At 52.3% G+C, this 27,208-nt stretch overlaps 2 protein-coding genes across 6 annotated transcripts in view; one reads left to right on the top strand and one right to left on the bottom strand.

Moving 5' to 3' along the window:
- Positions 1-12,241, top strand: part of PMFBP1 (polyamine modulated factor 1 binding protein 1) — an 82,987-nt gene extending 70,746 nt beyond the window's left edge. For 4 of the 5 annotated variants that reach the window (XM_088671987.1, XM_035118016.3, XM_088671988.1 and 1 more), the window contains 25 exons: positions 1,089-1,256; positions 1,576-1,638; positions 1,845-2,012; positions 2,205-2,288; positions 2,798-2,965; positions 3,292-3,534; positions 3,615-3,836; positions 3,926-4,156; positions 4,235-4,357; positions 4,461-4,587; positions 4,700-4,836; positions 4,934-5,180; positions 5,438-5,627; positions 5,915-6,068; positions 6,193-6,360; positions 6,438-6,605; positions 6,696-6,863; positions 6,942-7,088; positions 7,179-7,346; positions 7,447-7,509; positions 8,674-8,783; positions 8,917-8,991; positions 9,249-9,342; positions 11,101-11,171; positions 11,942-12,241. In XM_088671987.1, coding sequence (XP_088528113.1) covers positions 1,089-1,256; positions 1,576-1,638; positions 1,845-2,012; positions 2,205-2,288; positions 2,798-2,965; positions 3,292-3,534; positions 3,615-3,836; positions 3,926-4,156; positions 4,235-4,357; positions 4,461-4,587; positions 4,700-4,836; positions 4,934-5,180; positions 5,438-5,627; positions 5,915-6,068; positions 6,193-6,360; positions 6,438-6,605; positions 6,696-6,863; positions 6,942-7,088; positions 7,179-7,346; positions 7,447-7,509; positions 8,674-8,783; positions 8,917-8,991; positions 9,249-9,342; positions 11,101-11,171; positions 11,942-12,002 — 3,618 coding nt within the window. In that variant the 3' untranslated portion in view covers positions 12,003-12,241. The remainder of the gene's footprint in view (positions 1-1,088; positions 1,257-1,575; positions 1,639-1,844; positions 2,013-2,204; positions 2,289-2,797; positions 2,966-3,291; positions 3,535-3,614; positions 3,837-3,925; positions 4,157-4,234; positions 4,358-4,460; positions 4,588-4,699; positions 4,837-4,933; positions 5,181-5,437; positions 5,628-5,914; positions 6,069-6,192; positions 6,361-6,437; positions 6,606-6,695; positions 6,864-6,941; positions 7,089-7,178; positions 7,347-7,446; positions 7,510-8,673; positions 8,784-8,916; positions 8,992-9,248; positions 9,343-11,100; positions 11,172-11,941) is intronic. The other variant, XM_088671986.1, reaches the window with a different exon arrangement.
- A 190-nt stretch (positions 12,242-12,431) lies between these two features.
- On the bottom strand, positions 12,432-26,217 carry DHX38 (DEAH-box helicase 38). Its single transcript, XM_035118017.3, has 26 exons — positions 25,537-26,217; positions 25,204-25,391; positions 24,988-25,104; positions 24,598-24,763; positions 24,353-24,471; positions 24,189-24,265; positions 23,679-23,834; positions 23,397-23,558; positions 23,186-23,293; positions 22,554-22,675; positions 22,313-22,450; positions 21,982-22,168; positions 21,585-21,770; positions 17,467-17,607; positions 17,250-17,360; positions 17,046-17,162; positions 16,164-16,271; positions 15,968-16,080; positions 15,612-15,820; positions 15,378-15,532; positions 15,101-15,256; positions 14,876-15,010; positions 13,519-13,644; positions 13,309-13,404; positions 12,724-12,845; positions 12,432-12,633 (listed from the first exon to the last, which is right to left on the bottom strand). The coding sequence occupies exons 1-26, from the start codon at positions 25,863-25,865 to the stop codon at positions 12,549-12,551; spliced, it is 3,729 nt and encodes a 1,242-aa protein (XP_034973908.1). The 5' UTR covers positions 25,866-26,217; the 3' UTR covers positions 12,432-12,548.
- Between the last annotated feature and the right edge of the window lie 991 nt (positions 26,218-27,208).

Genomic DNA, 27,208 nt, shown 5'->3' with positions numbered 1-27,208 from the left:
CCAAGTGCCCTTCTCTTCCCTGCAGTCTCTGGGCAATTGGGCTCTTTTGTTTTCTTTTAAATGCTTCCATCCCTGGGTTCCTCCCAGAGGCTCCCAGTGATAACGATATAATGCTAGAAGCCTCTGAACCAAGATGGATAAGTTGGAGCTCTTTGTCTTAGAGGGGAGCATAGATATTGTGGACATAACCGAAACCTGGTGGAAGGGAAAGATCCAGAGAGAAACTGTTGTCTCCAGATACAGTCTAATAAGGACACAGGTGGCTGTAATCTGGCCTCAGTATCAGTAAATGCCTCTGCATCCCAGTTGCTGGGAATCACAAGTGAGGAGCGATGCTAATGTATTCTCGCCCTACTTGTGGGCTTCCCTTTGGGGGCATCTGGTTGGCCACTGAGGACCAGGTGGGGCTGGGCTGGGCAAGGCCATATGCTTTTGTATGCTCAGGTGACACAGGTTTAATTCCTGGTGGCATCACTAGGTGGAGCTGGGAGAGATTTCCTACCGGTTGCTGCCAGTCTGTCAATCTTGAGCTACATGGACCATTGACCTTACTCATTACAGTGGTACCTCAGGTAACAAATGCTTCGGGTTACAAACTCCGCTAACCTGGAAGTAGTTACCTCAGTTTGCAAACTTTGCCCCAGGATGGGAACAGAAATCGCAGCGCGGCAGCAGCGGGAGGCCCCATTAGCGAAAGCGCACCTCAGGTTAAGAACGGACCTCTGGTTCATAACCTGAGGTACCACTGTATAAGGTAGCTTTTTAGTGGGGCTGATCCAGCAGTGCCCTTCTGACCTTATTAGCAAACAATAATAACCCATTAAATAATTTCAAAGCCAGGAAATCAAGAAAAGCAATGCCTGTTAAACAGACAAACAAACAAACGGCTCAGTATTTCCCAAATACCCTCCAAAACCTTCATCTAAAAACTGGTATGGGGTGGGGGGCAGGAACAAACCCTTTGCCACTCAAACCCTTTGCCACTGCTACTTTTTTGGGGAGGGGGATTCTGGGGTTAACCGAGCAGCAAAGCCTCTTTGCAGGGTTCTTCTGTCCTTACCTTGTTTAAAATGTTGTGGCCACGGCAGGTGCAGCAGTACAAGGACATTGTCCAGCAGCTGCAGGAAAATTTGGCAGCCTCTCGGGCTTCCCAGGCTGCCTCCGAGTCCAGAGTCCGCAGCAGTGAGGAGGAGATCCAGGACCTGCAGCAGAAAGAGTCCTTGGCACGTCACCAGCTGAGGATGCTGCAGAGTGAGGTACAGCCCAGTGTGAATTGGGAGGGGCCAGAGAAACCCACCCACTCAAGAGCTAAGGATGTTTTTTCGGCCTGGCTCTCTTTTCCTGGGACCAGGTGGGTCAGCAGAAGGAGCTGCTGAACACATAGCAGCATGCGTCCCACATCCTCCAGGAGGAGCTGCAGACAGACAGACCAGGAGCTAAGTGCCCTGCAGAAGGTTGTGCGTGAGCAAGAGGCACACTGGAGGGAGACAGCTGGGCAATTGAAGCCGTGAAGTCGCTGCCAAGTGCTCAGGGGGTTGAGGCCTCTGCTCAGCTCTTCTCTCTCTTTCTTGCCAGGCCCAGAGGACCAAAGAGCAGCTGGCCTCCTTGCAAGAGCAGCTTTCCACCTGCCAGACTCAGGTGAGCCTTCCTCTTCCTCTTCCTGCTCCTCTCTCACTCCAAGCCCAGAGAGACTCCATTCCAAATCCCAGCCCAGCTTGCCCCAGTTTCTTCCAGCTCTAAACTGGGACTTCTGTGTGTGGCGGGACCTCCCCTTGGTGCGCCTCCGTGCGGCCTACTTCCCTCCACATCCTCTCACGAGGTGCTTTGCCTGGCCTTGGATGCAGCTGCAGCAGAGCGAAGAGCAGGCGAAGCAGAAGGAGGCCGACTTCCAAGCAGCACAGGATGAGCTCTCCCGATGCCAGAAGCGGCTGTCTGATGCCCACGCAGAGCACCAACAACTGGCCCAGAGCATGGCAGTGCTGGTGGAGCAGAAGGAAGCCTCCAAGCGAGAGGTAAGCTAGCTAGCTGCTGCAGGCCTCCCAGACAAGACTATTCCTGGCCCAGCAGCCTCCGGCTGTTTTTTCTGCCAGAGGGAGAAGGTTGCTGCAACAGCACCCAAGGAAGGTTCCAAGTTCTAGGCATTGTCTCTGGAATCCCCCCCCCTTTCAAGCTGCCAGTTCTTAGTCAGGCCCTTCTTCCCCTAGGTTGATCTCCGTGACCAGACGATTGTGAAACTTCAAGGATGTCTGAAAGCAGCTGAAGAGGACCAGGTGCAAGGGAAGGATGAGGTGACATTTGGGGGACGGAGAGCCTCCTTGTCGCAGTCTTGAAAAAGTAGCCCACAAAGGGTGGAGCTCCCAAGGTGACCAGCAGCCAGGCCCTCCTCCCTCCCTCCCCAGTGTCCTCTGAGCAGGGGAACAGTCCCAAGGACAGCAGACTGCCCCCCCCCAGAGGATCAGTCACCAAAGGGCAGGTCACAGGGTGCTTGTGTGTCCTCAGCAGGTTGGTGTTTGGAAACAAGCAGGCAAATCGCAGGGCAACGCACCATGAAGTTCTCTGGGCTCTCATCTGTTCCAGAAGCTGGATTGACTATAAGTCGGTAGCTCAGGATCTATCTTGACAAGCAGCAGTTGGGGCCATAGTGCAAGGATGAGGGTCCGGAGGGCTTTGCCTCACATAGCGCAGAGGAAAAGAGCCAGGCCAGGGGAGGGAGAGAAGGGGCAGGATGAGATGGTCTGAATGTGTGGATTGCCTGGCAGCCTCCTGAGGATCCTCATCTGTCCACTGGCGCTGCCAGCTTGCAGGTAAAGAGGCCGAAGTGAACCACCTCCGGGGGCAGCTCCACCACCTGCAGGACGAGCTGAGGAGCCTGCGAGACTCTTGCGCTGAGCAGGAGAAGGCAATAGTGGAGCAGACTCGGCTCATCTGCCAGCTCCAGCACGAGAAGGAGTCCTCCCTCAGCAAGGTCTGTGCCCTCTGGCAGGAGGTGGGGGTGAGAAGCGGTTGCAAACTCAGTTGGACCCCCATTTCCCTACCAGCTGATCTCAGTTTCCTGCCACCCCCTAAAGTTTGATTCCCTTCCCTTCAACAGTCTGCAGCCTCCTTGCATCCTTGTGCGCTACGTCTGCTCCAGGTGCACACCCAGAACTCTTGACTGTAGGGGGAAGGAGCCAATTTGGGGCCAGATCCATTCCTTGCTGTGTGGAGGAGACCAAGCTCCAAGGCACACCTCCTCTTACTCACATGACAACCCCCTCTCCCCCGCCCGCCCCCCGGCTGTGCTGTTTGCAGAGCCAGAGCAAGGCCGCCCTCCTGGAGCAGCTGCGGGGTGAACAGCTCTCTGCCCGGCATGACCACCAGGCCAACATGGACCAGCTGCAAGACAAGCTGCAGCGCCTGCAGCAGGAGCTGGATATCTGCAAGGGGCGCAACCAGGAGAACCTCAGCAAGCTGCAGTCCCGCGAGTGCCGGATCGAGAAGCAGACGCTGGACCTGGAGAAGCTGCTTCAGCAGTGCCAGGTCCTCAAGGAGCAGGTGAGCCCAGCCAGCTGGCTGCCCCACATCCCACTCCTGCCCTCCAACACAGAGTTGCCTACCTCCCTTTCCCCCTGCAGCTCCTTTACTACGAGGAAGTGACCCAGAAGCAGGAGCGGGAGCTGTCCTGCCAGAGCAAGCGAGAGCGGCACCTGCATGAGCAGCTGGGCCAGGTGGAGAGCAGCAGCACCCTCCTGGAGGGCAGCCTGGAGCTCTACAAGAAGAAGTTCCAGGCCTCGCTGAGCAGAGCCGGGGAGCTGGAGTGCCAGTTGCAGCGCCTAGAGGAGGAGGCCGCCTGCCAGGTAGGGGCCCTGGTTCAGAGGGGAAGGTGGTGGCAATGGGGGCCTGGCTGCTCTCCTGGCCCTAAGCTGCGCTTGCCCTGTTGCCGCAGGCCAAGGAAAAGGACGAGGCTCTTTGTAGGTTGCAAGCAGAGCAGCATATCCTGCAGGAGGAGCTGAAGGGCAAATGCTGGCAGGCCAGCCGGGCGGAAGACGCTGCCGAGCAGCTGATGCGGGAGCTGCGCGGCACCCAGGTGGAGCTGGCCCAGAGCCAGCAGCTCGCCTGCCATACTGAAGAGACCATCCAGGCGCTGCAGGAGCAGTTGGCAGCCAGCCATGTCCAGGTGAGCCTGGCCTCGGCCCCCAACCCCACAGGCAGCGGAGAGGGAGCCACCTCTGACTGACTGCTGTTTGCTCTTCAGCTCCTCGACCAAGAGGCGGCGCTGGCCACGTTGCACAGGGACTTCGCTTCTTACAAAGCAACTCACAGCTGCTCCAACGGCAGCTATGAAAGCCAGATAGTCGCCGCAGAGTCCCTCAGGCAGGTAGGCCCTGCTCTCGGGCCACAACACTTGTTGGGGGGTGCTGGGGGGAGCCCTGGAGATGTTGGGCTCCAGGCTGAGTCGTGGTTCTCTTTGTTCTGAGCAGAAGCTGCTGCAGGAGGAAGAGGAGAGCTCTAAGCACCTGCGCCAGGCTGAGGAGTACCAGGGCCTGGTGCAGGATTTAAAACTGGAGCTGGTGAGGGTCACTGAGCAGAAGAGCAGCGCTCTGAATGGTAGGAACGAGTGGAAGTGCAAGGACGTAGGCCAGACCTTCCCACTCTTGTCCTGGGCAGTTGTCATGCTGGGCTCGGCCGGTGCTGAGCAAGAGGCCACCTTTTCTTTCAGACTTGGCTCACCTGGAGCTGAACTTGCAAAGCCTGTATGAGGAGGCAGCAGCTGAGAGGGACAAGCAGCAGCAGCAGGTCCAGCAGCTGCAGATGGAGCTCAAGGAAAGCCGCAAGCTGGTTGCTCAAAAGGAGCAGGTGAGCACCTCTGCCTGCCTTTGCTGGGGGGGCTTGCTGGGGTGTGTGGGTCCTTGTCTGTGGCTGACTCCCTCTCTGCATTCTCTCCCTCCCACAGGCCATCCAGAAGCGAGATGCAATCCTGCGGAAGTCCCAGGCGGAGATGGTGCACGCCTGCAGCACCCTGCAGGAGAAGGGGCAGGAAGTGGAGCAGCAGCGTGCCCGAGTCCATCACCTGGAGGCCGGCCTGCAGAAGGCCAAGCAGGAGCTGGAGCACAGCAGAGCGGAGTGTGCTACATTGTGCACCGAGGTGCAGGCCCTACGGCGGAGCTTGCACAAGAGCCAGCAGCAGCACCAGCAAACTGGTGAGTGGGGCCAGGACATGTGAGGCTGGAGGCCCCATAGCCAGAAATTCCTGTCAGTAACATTGAGACTAGAATACTGGACAGCGGCAACAATTGGAGCAAAGCAGCAAAGGTGGGAGTGAGAAGCAAGCTGAGGACCCATCCCCTCTCCACCTCCCCAGGGCCTTGTGGGATGCTTCAGCCAGCCCACCTGCAGGTTTCTGCTGCTTCCCTTTGGGGCTCTTGCCAGCATCTCAGACCTTCCCTCCATCCCACAGCCCAGGAGCTGGCGCAGCAGGAAGAGCAGCTGCTGGTGACCCAGAGCAGCCTGCACAACGCCCAGCAGCAGCTGAGTGAGCGGCTCACAGAGCTCACACATCAGACACAGGCTGGCCGCCGGCTGGAGGCAGAGCTCCGGGTTCTCAACGAAAGGCTCTCTGTTGCTGAAGCAGAGCTGGAGCAGAAAAGGTAGCAGCTGCAGTGGCAAATGGCAGGGAGTGGGGGGGGTCTCCTTAGGCCCGGACCTGAGTCTCTATGGGGGGAAAGGGTTGCAGAAGCAGAGAGGTGCCTTCCGTGGCTACTAGTTGTGAATGATCAAAGAGAGGTGGGAAGGGAGTTGTTGTCCTCAGGTCCTGCTTGGGGCTTCTCTTGAGGCATCATGATGGGCTGCCTGCTGTCAGCAAGAGGAGGCTGGTCTAGATGGGACCACTTTGACCCAGTGTTTTTATTCTTGCTGCTGATTCTGCCTCCCCCAGAGAGCTGTTGGAGCAACTGATGGGAGAGCTGAGCCAGTCAAAGCAGCAGCACCAGGCAGCCGTGCAAGAGTCCCAGCAGCACCAGAAGGAGGCATCTCGGCTGCAGCAGAAGCTACAGAGCAGCCGGGAAGGACTGAAGACCCTGCAGCTGAAGGTGGGGAAGGGGAAAGTGGGAGGGCTTGAAGGGCAACTGCCACCTCAGCCAAGCCAATTGCTTCTGACTGCATGGGAGCTCAGCTGGTGGCAGCCTGAAGCCTTCTGGTATGTTCCGCCCACAGGTGCAAGGGAACCAGTCGGTGCTGGATGAGTTGCAGGCAGAGTTGGGCCAGCAGAAGCGCCAGGAGGAGGAGCTGCAGCGGCAGCTGCGAAGGGCCAAGGAGCAGGAGAGCCAGCTGGTGCAGCAATGCAAGGAGCTGCAGCATCAGCTCCAGAGCAGCCAGTGCAGGGTGAGCCACTGGGCAGGGCTGCAGGGAGGAGGCGTGTCCCAAGTCTTCCAGGAGCTGACAGCCCCCTGGCCTTGCAGTTGCAGGAAGAAGAGTGGAAAGCCCAGAGCCTGCACACCTGCGCCACAGAGCGGGAGACAGAGAGCCGTGTTCTGCGTGAGCAGTTGAAGCAGCAGAAGACGGAGCTGGAGGTGCTCCGCAAAAAGTATGAACACGCCCAGTTGCAGCTGCAGCAGGAGACAGCAGAGGTGAGTGCGGGCAGCCATTGCCACCTTCCCCCACCCTCACCTGCCTTCCTGCAGGTTGACCAGGCTTGCCTCCCCCACCCCACTCCACAGGTGTTGCGCCAGGAGGCCACCCTCTCCCAGCTCCACACTGAGCTGCACACTGCCCAGGAGAAGGAGCGCCAGAACAACCAGTCCCTGGCTGCAGCCAAGAACATTGCCCAGGACCTCCGGCTGCAGGCCACGTCCTGCCAGGCCAGCCAAAGGGAGGCCATGGAGCAGGTAAGGCCAAGCCAAACCTGGGCACCTTTTGGAGGCAAGCCAGCTGGGAAGATGACCTCTACCCTCCCTTCTTGGCAGCTGGAGCAGAGAACCCGGGAGGTGTCCTGCCTGCAGGCGGAGCTGCAGCTTGCCCAGCACAGGGCAGACCAACTGGAGGAAGAGCTGAGCTGCTCCCAAGAGCAGCTGCAGCAGCTGCTGGCCATGCAGAGGGAGAGGGAGCAGGAGGTGAGCATCCCTGGCCCAGGGAGGGAGGGCTGAAGGGGCCTTCTTGCTCAGCCCAAGCTCACCCAGTGGGCAACTCCTCTGTCTTCACAGGCCTGTGCCTCCGAGGAGCGGCTGAGCGCCCTGGGCAGCCAAGTGCAACACTGGCAGCAGGAGCACCGGGCAGCCGAGCGGGCTCTGGCCGAAAAGGAAGAGGAGCTGGTGGTGATGAAGGTGGAGCTGGCCTCACTGGAGGAGAAGTGTCACCAGGCGACAGAGGAGGTGACAAGGGGCTCCCTGCAGGGTAGAGGGATACACAGCCAAGTCCTTTTCAGGTGGCTGATGCATTTCCTTTGGTTCTCTCCTGGGGCTGCTTTGGCAGAGAGAAGAGCTGCAGAACGAAGTCAATGTCCTCCGGCAGAAGTTTGTGGTTTCCAGCCGGGACGTAAGTAAAGCTTGGGGAGGAGACTCATCCCCCGGACTCCCCAGGGGCACCATTCACCTCTGCTGCCCCTAGGAAGAAAGCAGATCCCAAGTCATTGGGGAAGAAGGCCCTAAGTGAAGCATCCAAAGAGAGTCCTCATGGCTTCTGGGTGGCACATTCACAAGCTTAGGTGACAACAAAAGTCACAACAGGCTGGCCTGGCTGCCTCAAGGAGTTGTGAAAGCAACAAGCTTGTCTAGCCTCAAGCCAGAGTTGGATGCACCCCATACACTGAGATTGCCCAGGGAAATACTCTCTCCTCCTCCTCCCCACCCATCGGCTCCTATAAGCCTTGGTTTGTTCTTCCCTCCAGAGTTAGAGCTCAGCTGATCTCGTTCTTTCTCTCCTTTCCTTCTCTTTGTTGCTCAGCTTCCTCCAGCTTTGTCTTGTCCCTCCCTTCACCTGCTGCTGCTCTCCTCCAGCCTTTCCTCAGGGCCGGTTGCCCTGCCAAGTTCTTGAGCGTCTCTGATACTCTCATTTGCATCTTCTTCCACTTGTCCACATCCTCTCTAAGGTCTGGTGCTGTCCTCAAGTGGAACTTGACCAAGGTTGAGGTTTTGCTGGTGGCACAGCGAGACCACCCACTGAGATTGAGGGGCAAGCAAATGAATTTGGGGAAGACCAAAGAAGGTTCCTTTTCACACAATGTAGAACTCATTGATGGCACTTGGTGTCACAGGGCGTGGTGGCGGCTGCCAGTTAGAATGGTTTTAATGGGGGAGTGGACAACCTAAAGACAAAGAGATGTGCCAATAGGTGTTGGCCATGATAGCTCTGTGGAACCTCCTTGTCCAGAGGCAATCTACCTCTGAATACCAGGCACTGGGGAACGTTCTAGACCTGATCCTCTGCCTTTGGGTTTCCTGGCAGCACCTGGTTTGGGCCCCCAGATGCCGCACCAGATGGAGCTCTGAGCCGGCTGCAGCAGGGCTCTTGGTCTGTGGCCCACCAGAGACCATGTGGTTGCTATTTGGGAGTCTTGTCTGCATCTGGTTCTGCTCTTCATTCTTTGGCCCTTTCAGGATAGTTTAGGGGCAAGAGAGGGTGGGGCCAGTGGAGGTTGCTTTGCACTTCTGGAACCATGCCAGGGTGGCCTTCCTAGACTGCCCTCTTCTTACCTGGCAGGTGGAATCCCTGCAGACCTCCCTGGAGACAGCACGGGCCGACAGCTACCGCCTGCATCATGAGAGTGAGTTGGTGGTGGCCAACGTCAGCCAGTGGGTGAAGGAGCAGAAGTGAGTTTGTGCCACCTGGCTGTGGCAGCCTCCTCCTCCTCCTCCTGGGGTGGGTGGGAATGGGCTCTAGCAGTACTGCTTATCACCTTTGCTTGCCGCTGGTTACTTCTTCCCAACCGGTGTCTTGTTGCAGGCAGGTGAACGAGAAGTTGAGCGACAAGATCCGGGACCAGATCAAGCAAATTGCTCAGCTGACGGGCGAGAGGGAGTAAGTGCAGCAGGCTGACACAGGCGAGGCTCCTCCAGGCCTCCCACACTTCTACTCTTCCTTAAGGGGGTGGGCAGTACTCAACTGCTGGTCCTAACTTCCCTGCCTCCACCCCATATCTCCAAATATTGTGCAGGACAAGGTGTTTTTAAAATTCAGACGCTCCTCCTTTCCTTGTCCTGTTATCCTCATATGCAAGTCCAAAGGCTGCTGCATGGCTGTTTGTTCCCCTCCATTAAGGCAGCTTCTTTCCACAGCCACCTCCATGGGCTAATGGAGCGACTCCAGCAAGAGAATAAACGCTTGAAAAGTGAAGTGGATGAGCGGCGTATTGAGTGTGAGCGCCTCAAGGTGAGTAGAAGGCTCGGGAGTGAAGGGTCAATAATCCCAGTGGTCCAGATGGCAGGGAGTGACCCCCTGAGGCACTCTCAGTAGGCTGTCTGTTTCCCAACAGGGAAGGTAATGAGTGAGTGGCAAGGTGTTCTGTTAGCCTGCAAGGCAGGCATTTATTAATTGTAGTAAAGTACTTCTGGAATCCCAAACCCACAAATGCAGAGTGGGCCAATATTGCCGTAACGGGACCTGGCAGAAGATGCGACAACCCCAAGGATTCCCCAGACCACCCACACCCACCATCATTTAATGAGAAGACATTGAACAAGTGCTGTTGTGGAGGCTTTTGCAGTTCTGCAGCAAGAGCACAGAGAAGTAGGCAAGGGGCTTCCAGCATCCAACTTACAATGAGTGCCTGATAGTCACCGCAGAGCCTGTGTGTTGGGCAAATCCACTCCTTGAAAACAAAGGTCCTCGGACTTCCAAAGGAGGAACGGCGGACTGAATATCTTGTCGGCAGTTCACCAACAGAGATGACGTAGTGATTCATGATAGCTAAAGCCATAAATCTTAGCTATTGAATTTATTTTGGAAAAATAGAGTGAATAAGAAAAACTGCTTTCCATGTCTGGAGACTGAGCACCTGAGAACCCAGATGGAGGTGAGTGACTTAGAGAAGAATTTTCATCCTGCCTGCCCCCAAACGACGTAACAGCCCTCAGGACATAAGGTCAGCAAAGCCTCTATAAATTACAACTGAGAGGTTCTCTTGTCTGCCAGTTGAAATTTACCTCTGGTGTGCGAGCTACCTTCTTAAGAAGAAGCAAAATACAAAAATTCCTTCCAGCAGCACCTTAGAGACCTACTAAGTTTGTCATTGGTATGAGCTTTCGTGTGCATGCACACTTCTTCAGATTCTTCAGATAAACACTTCTTAAGAAGAGTTTATCATTTAAGACTGAAAGCAGAACAAAAGCATGTTCTAATTGTTTGCAACCAAGAAAGTTTTTAACGATCAAGGGTGTTCTGATAGAAATATTTTATTTTTAATTCTGTTTTTTTGACAAAACTGTTGACTTCAAACAAAGTATTTTTTCTACGTCACTGTGGGAAAGAAATGTGGTTTGATAAGGAATCTTGCGAAGACGTTAAGGTCTTAAGTTTTTAAGATGGGTATTGAGCTGTTAATAAGACTAAGACTGCTCAGTATGGCAAATACATTGTTGGACACTCCATTGCATTGACTGTTGGCATCTTACAGCAATTATTGGATGAGCAGTTAAGAGAGATCAGAGCTGAGATTGATGAAATGGTGAATGAAAATAGACCAGAGAAGGATGAAATGGAAAATGGTATTAAAGAGGAATATCAAAAAAGGATTGCCAGAACAGGAGAGTGAAATGGTAGAGTTGGAGGTAGCAGATAATGAAATGGAGAAGTCCTTCGCACCAGTGTCTAGAGGAATGAAACACCCAAATGGCATGAGTTATGATGTTGAAGGAACGGAATGAAGTCATGGACAGAGATAAAGAGACATCCTGAGCCTGCAAAGACAGAAAATCGGAAGTCCCTTTCACATCTTTCTTTTCCTTTTTCCTTTTTATATTTCGTCCTCTTTTTTTCCTTTTGTTTTCCTTGTTGTCCTCTACTCTGGGACATTATTGGGATTATTCTCTCATTTTGTTTTTGTTCATATTGCATTGTATTACAAAAAAAGCCTTACTGAAATCTTATGGGAAATAACATACACACAAATTCTCCTCTTTCTCATTGCAGGCTTTCCACAGCAGTGATTTGGACCCAGGTGCTGTACTACCACAGCCTTGGCCTACGTTCCCAGCGGATGAGTAAGTGCTTCTGTTCTCCCCCACTCCTCTCACTTGACTCACAACCTCCTTCTGGGACATGAGTTATTTTCCAAGCCAGGGACTGCCTGGACCAATCTTTTGAGGCAAGGTAGGATGCTTTTGATGGCAGGGAGGCACTTTGCATAAGCTTGGCTTAAAAAGTTATTTTCTCGGCTCACACATGCAGGCTGGAAACCTCTGAAAAGCCTGCAAAGCACAGTGTGGTAAAGCCTCTGTAAGGAACTGCCTGGTATAGCAGGCTATGCAAGGGTGGGGAGATTGTAGCCCTCTGGCTTTTGTGAAGTTCTGGCTCCCTTCACTGCTGGCAATAGTGGCTGGGGCTGATGAAATCTTTCATCATCCAGAGGGCCACATGCTTAAAGCCAGGGGCTGGCAGCATACCAGGCCACAGTTCCCCAACCGTCCTCTAATGGAGTTACATCCCAATATTGGGAGGGGAAAGTATTTAAATAAACTCTTTATCCAACATGTCTAAAACTGACTTTAGTCTTTTGAGTGTACAAAAGCCATTTCCACTCCCTTTCAGTCCTTTATGGTGCGTGCAAACATGCCCTTTCTTAAGAGGACCAATGCTGTGTACAATAGTGTTAAAGGAAGTAATAGCATTCAAATATATGCCATCTTATTTTCAGTCTCCCATAGAGATTCCCTGAGCAAATTGATTGATAAGTCAAGCATGGATGTAGAAAGCCATTCCTGCTGTACCTCCCCCACCCACCCCAAATCATCATCATTATTACTATTTGCAGCTCTCACTGCTTGAGCCGGAGACAAAGCAAAGTGCTGGCTACAAAGTGGAACCTGTCCTAGCCCCTCCACGGCTGCTGGATACCTATTCTTCGCCACACATGCTGGCCCCTCCCTGCCCAGCAGAGGACACACCTTGGTGCCTGCTGCGCCAGGCTCCAGTGAGTATTTGGACAGGGACTGGCCGATCGACTAATCATGTGACTTCTTACGCAGAAGAAGAAGAAAGAAAAAGAAAAACGTGTGCAGATACTAAGCTAATAAATGGGGAAGTGCTGAGCCACTTTCCCCAAAAAACCACACGTCGTGCTCTGAGCATGTATAAGGCAAAGGGGAGGTGGGTGGCAGAAAGCAGGATGCCTTATAGCCCATTCATGGGCCGAGGGAGACAGGGCTCCCCCACAGGTACACCCCAAACACACCTTGCTCCAGCCTCACCCCCAACCTTGCACCAAGGAAGAGGCCAAACAAAAGCAACTGCTCAAAATCAGGTCAGGAAGCAGCAACATTTATATAAACAATAAAATTATTTTTTCCATGTCCATCCAAGGTGGGCTCTGCCCAACTAAGCACAGCAGGGTCTTCTGTACAGAGCTGGGTGGGCAGGGGTTACAGACCAAAGCGAGCTGGTGTGTGGCGTGGGGTGGCAGGCTGGCCTTGCTCCTTGCGTCCTGGCGTGTAGATCTTGGTGGACCTACAGGGAGGGGAGGAAGAAGTCAGAATCACATTCCTTGGTCCAACCACACACCCTACTCTTTACCCTCCCCTACTGAAAGAAGCATACCTGACGCTGCCCACCGGGTTGCGGCGCTCTTGCTCCTCTCGGCGAGCACGCAGCTGCTCTTCGGCCAAAGCCATCTCCTCCTCCATGGCTGAAGCTTCCTCTTTGGCCCTTCGGCGGCTCTCCTGGGGCAGAGCAAGCAGACTGAATGCAACTGAAGCAGGCAGGAGCTGACCTCACCCTTCCGACGTAGCACTCTTTTTTTACTGGAATACGTTTCAAATTGACAAAGCAAGAGTGCACACTCAGGATACCCCAACACTTAAGGAACAGCTACGCTAGCCTGAGATAGGGGAGCCCACAACATGCTTTCCTGGATTAGACTTAAGGTCAGTGATTCTTTGCAGAAACTGGCCTCAGTGAAGCCACAATCTGCCTTTTGCCCCTCCCTGCTACACAGGACAAGTTTAGCTTTGGGCACACAGAGGAACAGCCCCCTTGAAATCTCTTCACCCCATCCACTACTTAAGGAAGGAGGGAGCCAAGCTCAGCCTGCTCAGCATTACAGCAGCAGAAAAAAACACCAACCTTGAGAGCAGCTACAAAACAGAAGGACTGGTTCTGCAGACACCAGCTCAAATCCCTTACCTGGCGAGACTTGCCAGCATGTTTGATGCTGTAGAACATGGGTCCCAATTCAGCCAGCCATTCACCATCCACTGATGTGACACACTGCATGTACTCCTGTAGGGGGATAGACAGGAGGGCTGGTCAGCCCATGTGGAAGCTGGGAGGACCCCCCCCTCCAGTGACTAGGAAAGAAGGACCACAGCAGCCTGCCCCCCCCAACAAACTCACCTTAGTGGTCATCACAAGCTCATGGTAGACGATGTAATCAGGTGTGTAGCCCATGCCAAAGAGCGAGCTGGTTGGATGCAGGTGGCAGGGCATCCCAGTGCGGACATTGACATACTCGCCAATCCCCTGAAGCAAAGAAGGTGCATGGTCAGCACAGTCCCAGCACAACCACCCACAGGCTCTGCGCTGACACAATTGAGATAAGAGCTGCCCTGCAGCTGAATCAGCCTAAGGGTGGTTACAGGTAGGTAGCCATGTTGGTCTGACTCAGTCAAAACAAAATTTTAAAATCCTTCCAGTAGCACCTTAGAGAACCAGCATCCTGTTCTCATAGGGGCTGACCAGATGGGAAGCCTGGAAGTGGGACACAAGCACAACACCAACTCTCCCCACTCACAGTTCCCAGCAACAATGAGGCTATGGCAAACCACCTCAGATGCTGGTGGGAGTGTTAGCCTTCATAACAAATAGTTTACCCTCCCTAAAAGGTATTTCACACCACCTACTACCTGATTGTGTTTGCCGGGAGTGAGCCAAGGAGCATCTCCATCAAAAGCAGGCACTCTACCATGAATATGCTCCCCCCGCCCAAAGCATCTTATAAACAACAGAACCGGGGGGGGGGGGTGAAGGGTGGATGAAGCAGATGGAAAGAGGAAAGGGCTTAAAATTGTTAGGAGCACAATAGTAAAAGGAGGCTTCCAAAACCTCCTAATGGAAAAGTGTGAAAGGCTAGACTTCTTTGCTGGTCTGAATCAGACTGGTGGTTCCCTCCACCACTGGTCTAGATCAGGCATCCCCAAACTGCGGCCCTCCAGATGTTTTGGCCTACAACTCCCATGATCCCTAGCTAACAGGACCAGTGGTCGGGAAAGATGATAATTGTAGTCCAAAACATCTGGAGGGCCGAAGTTTGGGGATGCCTGGTCTAGATAATCAAGAAGCAGCCTTTCAAAGGACAGAAACCCAGATAGAAAAGGGAGAAACCTGAGCTAGAAGGGGCAATAAGTAGTGAGATCACTACACAGGAATAAGGAAAGGGATGCCTTGTGGGCTGGAGCAGAAGATTGGCTCTTAAGAGTCCCTACATCAAGTCAATAGCAGGAGTGGAGCATGAATGATCACAGGAAGAGGTACTGAAACTGAACTCAGATGGAACCAAGAGGGAAGATAAATTTTGGGGGGTGGGGGGGATTGGATATGAAGCACGGTTTAGAAAACAACTCTGGGTAGCGCCATCATTTGCAACAGGGAGCATGATGTTCCTTACTCACTTGTCTACCCACTCACTTGTCTGCCTATTCCCTCCCTTACAAAACCCAACCCAAAACACACCCCGGTGCAAGTTCTTGCTCACCTTCAGTTTGGCAGCCTGGTGAAAGTAGGCAGCACAGATGCACTTGCGAACAATATCCCAATCAGTGCCACAGGATGCCAGGCTCATGCGCTGCTGCACCATAATGTCCTTCAGCTGTGCTCGCACCTCTCGCACCTGGAAGAGCAGCAAGAGCCGTCAAGCCTGGAGCCCACAGCCCCCTTCAGGTCCTTGCCCAGCCCACTTTCCCCATCCCCCAGCAGGCACCTTGCGCATGGCCTTGGCGTGGATAAAGTGCTCATTGCACCAAAGTGTGGAGTAGCTGTTGTTCTTCCATTGCAGGTAAACGTTCAGGTAAGTCAAGTGATCACTCTCAGGAACAGCAAACTTCTCCCGCACCTGGTCACTCTCTTCCTCCCGGCCCTGCAGGGAAGGCAACATGAAAGTGAAGAGAGGAGGAGGGAAGGAGGCGCCAATGCAGCCTGGCGGTTGCTAAGGTCCCAGGAACTGCCCAGCCCCTTCCCCGCTTTGAAATCAGGCTCACCTTGGGCCGGTAGAAAATGGCTGGAACAGAGAGCATGGAGACAATCAGCAGGATCTCCGAGCTGCAGCCCATGTCACAGGAAACAATCAGCATCTTGGATAGAGCCGGATCAAGGGGGAACTCGACCATCAGACGCCCCGTGGATGTCAACCCACCTAAAGGGAAGGCAGCACTAATGAGATAGGCCTCCCAGCTATGCCACACCACATCACCTCGCCAGGTTGCGCCCTCTACCTGTGTTGTCTAGTGCCCCAAGGATCCACAACTGGTACATGGAGTTTAGCATATTGTCTTCAGGAGGGGGGTCCATGAAGTGGAACTGCAGCAGGTCCTGCACACCCAAGGACTTGAGGAGCAGCACTACATTGGCCAAGTTGGTGCGCTGAATCTCTGGGACTGTGGTTGTCAGTAGTTCATTCTTGTATGCACTCTGGGTGTACAGCCTGTCAGGAGAGAAAACAGCTGCTCAGATGGGGACAGCCCTGGGAGACCTGCCACCCCTGCAAAGTTAACTTCTGTAGTCAAAGACACACTCCTGCAGCTCCCACCCAACGTTGGTAGGAGGGATTGCTCACACACACAGTTCCTACCTGAAACACTGACCTGGGCCCGTCCTTCCAGCTCGGCCCGAGCGCTGGTTTGCATTGGCCTGGCTGATTGGATAGATCTGCAGTGCATCCATGCCAATTCGTGGGTTGAAGACCTGGAGCAAAAGAGAGAAGATGAGCCATGGTTTCAGCCTAAACCTGCAGGCTCCAGGGCTCTGCACAACCCAACCCGCTTCACCTTCAGCTTGCAGTAGCCAGAGTCAATCACAAACATGATCCCGTCCACCGTCAGCGAGGTCTCTGCAATGTTGGTGGCCACAATGCACTTTCGAACGCCATCCGGTGCCTGCCAGGAACACAGGTGTCAATTGCAGAAGGTAATTTCCATCTCCACCCAGGCCAAGGGAAGGTCTTTGAGCTAAACACTTTGAACTCTCTAGCTCTCCACTTTAGCAAGCCTCTCAGGTCAGCACCAGTCAAAGGTCAAAGTCTCCTGCCTGGTCTTATCCACTGGTGCATAATACTGGGTGCTGATGCCCTACTGTCTGCAAGACAGTCTGGTTTCATTCAGGTTTTCACCTGTTCTTTTCACTCTTGGTGCATGTTCAATGCTCTGCTCTACGGCCTTTGACCTGCTCCTTCATGACTGCAGCTGCCCAGGTTCCGGGCCTAATTCCTAATTCTTGGCTGTTCATTGACAGCACTCTACTTTCCATGATGCTTTGGAACCAGTTGCCTCATGACACCGATGTTGCTTCAGGAAAACTGGCAACTGCATTGCAACTCTGCTACCTCTCTCCTTGTGCTTGGGCTGACCCAATACAAAATTTCAGGGCTCACACCTAACACAGCAGAACAAAGTCTTGAAACTTCCTTAACGGGACACAACAGCACACATCCCAAATAAGACAGCCTTCCTCTGCTATGCGTTAGAACACACATGGCAAGAATCCCCCATACAAAGAACAGCAGCAGTTCCCAATGAAGCCTTCCAACTCATGTAATGCAGAAGACAAAAGATCAAGCAACAAGTTTAGGGGAAGGTGCAATTCTACTTACCTCCCACAGAAACACACACCAGCCCCTGCTCCACACACAAACACACACACCAGTTCAATACCTTTTGGAAAATCTTGGCCTGCAGATCAGATGGCAGCTGGGAGTAGATGGGCAAGACAGCCAGGGCAGGTGCATTCTCCAGCTCCTCCAGGTGCTCCACAATCTGTTCTGACGTGACCTGTGATAAGGAAGATGAGAATGAACTGCATGGAGGAGAGAGGGCAGGGCTGGTAACTCAGGGGTTCTTTCACTCAACAGTATGTACCTCAATGTCCTCCTGGCCTGGCATGAAGATCAGAATATCCCCTGGGGCACTTGAGAGGTGGACTTGCAAGGCCTGTTTCACGGCTGCTTCCACATAGTCTTCTTGCGGGGTCTGAAAGAGGGAGGAAAGAGACTTAACACACCCTCCCGGCCATGGTCCACAACCCTCCCAGAAAGTAGAAAGCAGAAAAATCCCTGCTCCCCTGATCTCTACATACCTTACTAAAGAGGACATCAACAGGAAAGGTGCGACCTGGAATGTGGAAAATGGGCACATTCCCAAAGAAAGCAGCAAACTTCTCTGCATCCATGGTGGCTGAAGTAACAATCAGCTTCAGGTCTGAGCGCCGCGCCACAACCTGTAGGAGGAAAAGAGGGCAGGTGTCACAAAAGGAAAGATGGGAAGACTCACCTACCCTCAGAGCAAGGGAGAAGCACCCCATGACACAGTAATTCTGCTGGAACATCTTTCCAAAACATTGCATGCAGAAGGAGTCCATTTCATCCCCCTCTCAGATGGAGAGAAACAAAGAGAAATATTCCTTCTTGTAACAAAGCGATTGTACTTGGCTGCATGGTGCTCTTTGTCAAAACTCTGCTTCCTTGTTACAAAAGGCAAGAAGAGCTGCCTGAGTGATATTGGGGCAATGGGCACAAACGACAGGCTTTGTCTCAGTTCCATCAACAAGTGAGAGCAGCAAACCTCTTACTGTATTGCTGTAAGGGATTGGGCTTACAGGGAACAGCCACCCTTCATCAAATCCAGCTCTTCGAATGGCTCGGACAACAGCGGAGGGACAGGAGACAGGAAAGAGGAAGTGAGCGGAGCAGACCAGGGCTCAGGCAGCATACAAGAGCCCTACCTGCAGCCTGTGATACCAGCAAGGAAGGAGGGGCCAGCAGAGAGTTCTAGCGGGAAAACAGCAGAGGGGCATCCTTTCAAATTCACCCCAGAACTGAGGCGATCAGCGGCTCGCAAACGCAGGGGGAGGAAATTTGGGGCACCCAAACTACTCTGCTGGGGGAAGAGCCGAAAAGCGCCATTGGGAGAATCTGATAGTACTGAGTAGACATGTTTTCATGAAGCTCTTACATTGTAAATAACTTTCACAAAAAAAGCATTAAAGACAAGATGGTTTGGAGTGTCGTTGCTCGAGGGTAGCCAGCAACCGCCCTGACAGCTGCAATTCAGCAGCTTTACATCACAGGCTCCCTCCCTCTGCTCCACAATGTATGTCATGTATAAATTGTGTCTTGGGAGGCTAAAACAATTTCCACCAACTCTTGAACATTGCTTTTATGACATAAAATTTGTATCCCTTTATTATTTTATGTTTTCTCCAGAGCAGACCACAAGTGGCAACTCTGTCCCCATGTCCACCCTGGCACTACTAGGGGAAGGCCTGAAAACATCACCCACATCAGGCATTCATTCACCTGCTCACTTCAAATGTGATCTATGTCTCATGAGCTACCTACTGACAGCAGCAAGGAGCATCAAAACTAAACACTGGAGGGACATGTCAGGAGTCAACATGAACCACTGATACCAAACTGTATGGGAAACAGCCATATTAGAAAAGCTAACCAACAAACTGAAATCAGCACAGGGACATATAAAAGAGGATGCCTTCGTCCTGGTGTGGCTCCCCTTTATTACATGCACAAGCCAATAAGACAACAACACAACCCCACACACACAGCATAGAAACTGATATGGCTAATTTGACCCAACAATTCCCAATCCCTCACACACATGAACAAAATTCACTGCAGCCAACCTAAAGCAACCAACCATGCTCTGGGCTCCTAAATCTCCTGCACCGTCAATGAAAATAAATAAATGAATAAAGAACCTATCCATGTGATGCCGACACAAAACTTGACACATACACTTTGCAAAAGAAGGAAATAACACTACCCCTTCTCCCCCTCTCCTCTTCCCCACCCCACCCTCACAATGCCTACAATAGTATCTCTCACCAAATGCAACTGAACTGTAGAAAAAACTATGAACTGAAAACAGAGGTGCTATAAGTACCTTTGTTATCCATGAAAATCTCTCAATAAAAAACCATTTTTAAAAATGTGATCTATGTCATCACCTGTGAGAGAGGCCCTTCTGAATTCTACACAGGACAAACAGGCCAGTCTCAACACAAATGGCAAAAAGATCCAGTACTATAACTCCTGGGCTGAACCAAGACAAAGCATTTTTAACCCATTTTATGTATTAATTGGATTATAAATGTGAATTATCACAGTTACTTAGGTACTTGCAACTGCCTTTACTCTTCTGTATTTCACTTCATTTTCACACTGCTTACAATACCCCTCCCTTGCAAACCATGTGTTTCTACTGTAGCTGTAGATCAGAGTTTTCAAAATTTTATTTTTATTTAACAAAACTTATACAGTTGAACCTTGGATCACAAACACCTTGCGATTCAAACGTTTTGGCTCCCAAAAGCTGCAAACCTGGAAGTGAATGTTCCAGTTTGTGAATGTTCTTTGGAACCCGAATATCCGACGTGACTTCCACGGCTTCCAATTGGCTGCAGGAGCTTCCTGCAGGCAATTGGAAGCCGCACCTTGGTTTCCGAAAATTTTGGAAGTTGAACGGACTTCCAGAACGGATTCTGTTCGACTTCCAAGGTACCACTGTATACTGCTTGGTTGCAACAGAACCTCCAAGAAGCTTACAAGAAATAAAAAATAATTAAGAACAAGAAGTTAAAACATTTAAATGGCAACTAACACCAGCAGCAAAGCAAAAAGAGAATAACACATGACACAATATACGTTCCTGGATAGTCTTGCCTAAACAAAAATCTTTTAAGCCGGTCCCAAAGAGTACAGCTAAGGTGCCTGCTGGATGTCAATAGGCAGGGAGTTCTAAATTGTAGATGCTGCATCACTAAAATATTTGTTTCTTTACAAGTGTGGAATGAGTATTGTGTGGCAGCTGTAACAGTGCCCATTCCATACATCAAAGCAGTCAAGTGGACACCTATAAGGTAAGATCATCTCACAAGGATAACAAAGGGATACTAAATTTACGCCAAATTATGATATAAAGGAAAATTTATTTAAAATGCATTATAGATGGCACCTTACGCCAGCCAAATTGGCAAAAATGTATAAAGGAACAAATAATGTTGGAGATGCCACAAGGAAACTGGCACATACATCCACATGTGGTGGCAGTGTAAAGACATCACGGTGTTTTGGGAAATGGTTTATAGAGAACTAAAGAAGATGTTGATATAATCTTTCAAAAAAAGTCCGGAAATTTTCCTTCTAGGAATGATGGGAGATGATATCCGAGCCAAAGACAGGTGCCTAATGAGTTATGCTACAGCAACACCCAGACTACTTGTTGCAAAAGATTGGAAGTCTTAGAGAATACCAAATAAAGAAGATTGGCAACTCAAATTATTAATGTATTACAATATGGCAACAAAATATGAAGAAGTTAAAGGAATTAAGGAAAATAAAAGAGGGGAAAACTGGAAACTGTTTACAGAGTATATTAAATGCCGGTAGAGAAAACAGATCTCTTTTCAGCCTTTTAAAAAGCTCAAACAAATGAGTTATAAAAGAAAAATAAATTAAAATAGTAATCTGCAGAGAATTGAAAGGAAAAATATAGCGTAGTATAGAGATGGTTGAGAAGTAAAGGGAAAGGGGGAATGGAGGGAGGGCGTAAAAGGCACGGACCACAGGATTTATATTTTGTTTAAATATTTGTTTATATGTTATTATTTGTTTTTACACTTATATGTTATTATTTCTGTAATTTTTCTGCAAAATTAATAAAACTTGATTTAAAAAGAAAGAAAAATAATTAAGAACAAGCAGTTAAAACATTTAAATGGCAACTAGCATCAGCAGCAAAGCAAAAAGAGAATAACACATGACACAATATACGTTCCTGGATAGTCTTGCCTAAACAAAAATCTTTTAAGCCGGTCCCAAAGAGTACAGCTAAGGTGCCTGCTGGATGTCAATAGGCAGGGAGTTCTAAATTGTAGGTGCTGCCTCACTAAAATATTTGATTCTTTACAAGTGTGGAATGAGTATTGTGTGGCAGCTGTAACAGTGCCCATTCCATAAGGTAAGGTCATCTCACAAAGATAACACTTCATTCTTCTGATGTGAGATGAGTCCATGACAGCTTACTGTACCATAATAAATGTGCTAAAGGTGCCCTAAGACTCTCTTGGTTTGTTTCTGCACAAGACTCAAACAAGGGCTCCCCTTCTGGGACACTGCACTGTATAAGCAACTGAAGTCTAAGTGAATCCACGCACAGTCCCACCAAGAAAGTACTGACCTCACGCAGGAGGCCAAAGAGCACGTCTGTGTTGAGAGAGCGTTCATGCGCTTCATCCATAATAATAGCACTATAATGGTCGAGGTCGGCTTCGCGCAAAGACTCACGCAGCAGGATCCCATCCGTCATGTACTTGATCACAGTGTTCTCTGAAGTGCAATCCTCAAAGCGGATGGCATAGCCCACCTGAGAGATATCGGGGGCAGGGAGAGAAATATGTGAGAAGACCTTAACAAAAGACAACAAGCAGAGCACATCGCGCCACGGGTACAGTGATAAGGGACCATCTTACCTGCTGCTGAGCCAAAGCAGAACCTGCCCACCCTCCCCACCCAGCACTGCCAATACATGTGCCTCTCCTATTGGCCCCCTTCCCCCTCTGCCCTTCTGTGCTCACCTCCTCACCAAGGCTCACGCTCATCTCCTCACTGACACGCTTGGCCACTGACATCGCTGCCACCCGGCGGGGCTGCGTGCAGCCAATCAAGCCATAGTCCGTATAGCTGTCCTCGTGCAGGTACTGTGTCAATTGCGTGGTTTTCCCACTGCCTGTCTCCCCCACCACAATCACAATGCTGTTGTCCCTGCAAGAAGAAGAAGAGACAGGTTCTGTCACCAGCTCCCCAAAGTTAGGCCCCTCACTTAGACCATGAGGTCTCTGCCCACCCAGTAAAGCAGAGAGATGTTTCTGCTGAGGCTGAGGGCAAGGGGCTGGGGAAAGGTCTCACCTAATGACTGTCAGCAGTTCCTGCTGCACAGCAAAGATGGGCAGATACTGCCTCTGCTCCACAATCGACTTCTTCTTGGCAAACTCACTGCTCGCTTCACTCTTCTCCTTCATGTGATCAGCAAATTTCTGTTCTGTCCTGAAAGAGTTCAGGTATTGTGGTCGGTCATCGCCTCACAAGGCCCCTCCTCCCTTGGAAGCCCTACTTGCTGCTGTCATCCTGCAGCAGGCGAGGCCCCTACCTGTAATCCACAGTGCCATCTTCTGCCAATTTTTGGTTGGGACCCTCTTCCTCTTCTTCCTTCTTGATGCCCATGATGTTCCCCAGTTTGGTGCCTGCCAACTCCCAATGCTTGTGCTGGGCCTAAAATGAGAGCAAACACACACACACACACACACACACAGAGAGAGAGAGAGAGAGAGAGAGAGAGAGAGAGAGAGAGAGAGATCCATGAAAACCATTCAGACTTTGGCATGCTACAAGTAGTGTGGGCTTTCCTACAGTTTACGCATCCCTGCTCTGAATGGTAGCCACACCGGATCGTTAAACGCAGCCTCTCTGCTGCCTCCTCTCAACACTAAATTGCAACTTGCCACTAAACTGCAACTTTCTGACACCTGCAAAACCAGCAGAACTCTGGACTTGACTATTGTTGTTTTGTGAGAAAGGGTAGAATAGAAACATTTTCAATCATAAAATAAAGTCTCAAACAGCTGCAGCTACATTCCTGCTTTGACAGACAGTTTGCCCCCAGCAGGCAAGTTTTCTTACTCACTGGAGATTAAGCCCACAAGAAGGGGGAAGGGGGAGGGGAGAGAGAGAGAGAGAGAGAGAGAGAGAGAGAGAGAGACCCAACAGAAACTTGGACTGTACCTTTTTGCGCTCCTTCTGTTCGCGGTGCTTGCGCACCAACTGGCTGCCTTTGCGGGCGATGATTGCCAGGTCGGAAGTAGCATCCTTGACGGGGATGACGGGCTCAGGCTAGAAGGAAGCAAGAAAGTGATCCACAAAGGAACAGCCCTGTCCCCACTTCAACTCCCCCCATCCCATTTGTTGCCACCACTTCTTTAAGAGTCTGGCCTACCTGCTTCGTGAAGACAATGCGCCCATCCAGGAAGGGAGGCACTAGGTTGTGAACCAGAAGATGAACCTTCGCAGCGTTATCCTCCTCAAAGTCCTCGTCCACCTCCAGTCGGTGCACCACGCCACTCGTCAGCATGCGGTTGGTCTCCCAGCGCTCGTTATCCTACCAAGCAGAAAACAAGGCCAGGCCACTCAGCAGCCCTTCAGTTTTAAGGGAGCCCTGCCAGTGACAATGATCATGCATAGCCACCACTGGGCACCACCCTCTCCAGCATTCCCCTACCTCATTTATCTGCCTACGCTGAGCTGAGATGCGCTTCTGCTTTTGCTTCTGCAGGTGCTGTTCCCGCTTCTTCACGTACTCCTCTGATGAAGAAGCCAGGGGATTGTGGAACTCATCGTAGCCCTCATCCATCATGTACCAGTCCCTGTCAGCTTGCTGAGGGGAGGGACAAGAAGAAAGTTTCAGCAATGCAAGCCAGAGACACACTCTCACCAATCTTGTTCATTATGACACACCTCACTGGAGCTGAGCTGGCACTTTGGAAAAGGCAGCCTTCGATGGCCATCAAACACAGCCATTACCCACACAGGGCCTGAGCCCAACAACACCCACATGTGACAACCACCAAGCCCTTCTCCTTCACTTCTAACTCTCCACAAAGAGAGAGCCAAACAACTCTGGGCACCCTCACTTTCCAAGGCACGATGAGGTATGAGATGAAGAAGATAAATAACCCTAGTGAGGGGGCGTCTTTTGGGGATCATGTGTTAAAGAGTGCTGCACACTCACCCGCTGGTCATCTTCCCACTGCTGTCGCTCCTCCTCAGTTTCAAAAGCAATGCCATCCTCACCATCTTCACGCCTTCCTAAGAATGGAAGGTATCGTGAAGGCCTGATTCTGGCCCCAGACTGCTGAGTCCTCCTCCCCCACTTCAGCTTTCCCAGTCCCTAACCTCTGCCTCTGGAGAGCCAAGGTGTTGAACCAGAGTGTTTTTGATTGTCAGCCCAGTCATTGTATTTGTATGAAGGCGTTGGCAACGGTGTGTCCTCTGGGTACTTGCTCCTGACAGACCTGTGAGAGCAGCCAGGAGAAACACAGTCAAGGCAATAGCCCAGAGGGCAAAGACGGCTTGCTCCAGCCAGGCTTCATCCATCAGCCTCATCCCCACACCCCCAAGTCTGATTTGCACCTCCATACCGGTCACGATCACGCCGTTCGCTATCCCGGGAGGCAGATCCCCTGTGACTTCTCTCCGAGTCCCGGTAGGAGGGCGTGGGGGAGGGAGACTCCCACTGGGAGCGGCGTGAACTGTTGTAGCCACTGTCCTCTTCCTCCCAGCTGGAGCGGGAAGGTGTTGCTGCATCTAGGCACAAGAAGGAAACCACCAGTTGGTTTGGACTGCTCCCCCTTCTGCCACCCCAGCACCCTTTGCTCCCAGGGCCCCAGCACAACTGCAATGAAGATGTGCCACAGCCATACATAGCCCAGCAGTTGCTCACCCAACCCCATACACAGAGGAAGAAGAAGGCAACAGTCTACAGACGCTCCCCATCATCCAGGTGGAGTGGGCACATAGAGAGAGGGCACCTTTGGGTCGGTGGCGAGGACTCTCTGGTTCGTTCTTCCGACTACTGCTGCTCCTCTCTGAGGAGGCATCTCTCTCTGAGCGGCTGCTGCTGCTGCGTCGACTTCGGTCCCGCTCATCTGTGGAGGCAACCTATGATCAGCCATGGCCCACCCAGGGGAAAGACCAGTGGCAGTCCTGGGAGGGTGGGGGTGGAGCTACTCATGAGCAAGAATTACCTCGGTCCCGTTTGCGATCATGTTCCCGCTCCCGGCCGTGGTCCCTCTTCCGCTCTTTTTCCTCCTTGGAGGAGGCATAAACCCCATGCTCACGACGTTCCCTTTCCCGCTGCCGGCTGCGCTCCCAAAACTCCTCACTGACTCCTCCAGTGTGAGATGGTGTCTCCACACGGGCTGACCGATAATGCCTGGAAAGTGGAAGAAGATGAGGGCTGAGCCGTGGGGTAATCACCCACTAGGGAAAATTTCACCCCAACAAATTCAGCTCTTGCTTTCTTCCCTAAGAAGCAGCTACCGTTGCAGAAAGAGCAGCTTCCCAAGCCCTCCCCTCACCTGTCCTTGCGGCTGCTGCGCTCGGCTGGGTCGCCGTCCTCTTCCTCGCCGGCAGCACCCTCGTCCTTGCCCTCAGCCCAGTCCTTATAGGAGGAGACCCGGGACCTCTTCCGGTCCTCCGCGTCGTTGTCCTTCTCCTCCCGCTCGCGGCGCTTCTGGGCGGCCAGGAGATCCAGACCCAGCAGGGAGGTGCGGGGCGCCGGGATCTTGAAGACATGCTGCTCCTCGGCGGCGCTTTTCTTCTTGATCAGGAGGCCGCCGACCTGCGTCTCCGGCGCCAGGCCCTCCAGCCGGTGCAACGACGCCTCTTCCGCCGGGGTGTCCCCCATTGCCGGGCTCTCTGCGGGGAGGCAAGGAGGCACGCGAGTGAGCGGGAGGGGGGCGGCAAGGGGGGGCGCCTAACGGTGGCTGGGAAAATCCGGCTGCTGGAGGGCCTGCTCGGCAGTTCAGAGCCCCGCGGGACGCGCTGCCACTGGACAACACACCGCGCTGAAAGCGGCAGGGGAAAGAGCAGCAGCAGCGCCGCCGCGTCCGCTGGCCCGGCTTCGCTTTGCCTTCGGGATAGAGACGGGGGCAGAGCCCTGCCAGCCTCAGCCTCACCCTCCGCCGCCGCCGCTTCAAGGCCTGACCCTCCACTCGCCGGGCGCCGCCATTGCCCGCCCCACAATGCCCCGCGACGGCAGCTGCGACGGCCTCTCCCCGCGCCATAGAGTCCGTCATAGAATGTGGAACAGCGCGGCTCCTAGACCGGCCTTTTGCGGAGGCGGGATTTCCGGGTTGCCGCCGCCTGGAGGAGGGAAAGGAAAAGCCTCCCACAGGAAACCGCGCAAGGAGATCCCGGACTTCCGCGTAGCTGGAACGGAAGGCGGCAGAACTAGCAATTTTCCTTCAGAAGAGGAGGGGGATGTCGCTCCCTCAGACAGCTGTGAAAGCAGTTCAAGATCATGGACGGGAACGGGGCTAATGCAGGGGTGGGGAGCTGGGGGGGGGTCTTCATGGCCCTCCAGGTGCTGCCGCAACTTCCAGCAGCCAGCATGGCCAGAGACGAGGATGGGAATTGATGTCCAACCATCCTCTGCTGGACCGGAAGTTCCCCAGCCATAGGTCATGGAATAGTAGAGTCGGAAGGGGCCGCGGGGGTAATCTAGTCCAAGTGGTGGTGGGTCGAGACCCGCTTGTGGGTCGCAACAGCAGCGCCACCGCTATGCAAATATGTGGTAAACGATTACAAGATCGGTCCCCAAATGCATGTTCGGTTAAAGGCGGGTCTAGAGACTGAAAAGGTTGAAACAAAATAAAAAAAAATTGCTTCCAGTAGCACCTTAGAGACCAACTAAGTTTGTCATTGGTATGAGCTTTCATGTGCATGCACACTTCTTCAGATACACTGAAACAGAAGTTGAAGACTGAAAAGGTTGAAGACTGCGGGTCTAGGAGACCTACAGCCAGCCGACAGAGGGGCAAACGCGAGTCCCGCGCTCTCTAGCCAAAGTGGCTCGGATTGCAGCCGGTTGAGTTTTCAGAGGCCCGAAAATCCCACGCAGCAGAAGGGCCACTCTTACTCTTTATGTCTAAGCAAAATAAAAAAATTCCTTCAGTAGCACCTTAAAAGACCAACTAAGTTTTTATTTTGGTATGAGCTTTCGTGTGCATGCACACTTCTTTATGTCTA

The sequence above is a fragment of the Zootoca vivipara genome, chromosome 6 (assembly GCF_965207765.1).
Source record: "Zootoca vivipara chromosome 6, rZooViv2.hap1.1, whole genome shotgun sequence".
Taxonomy (NCBI): Eukaryota; Metazoa; Chordata; class Lepidosauria; order Squamata; family Lacertidae; genus Zootoca; species Zootoca vivipara.
The sequence above is the reverse complement of the archived record's forward strand: the minus strand, read 5'-3'. Positions and strand labels throughout refer to the sequence as shown.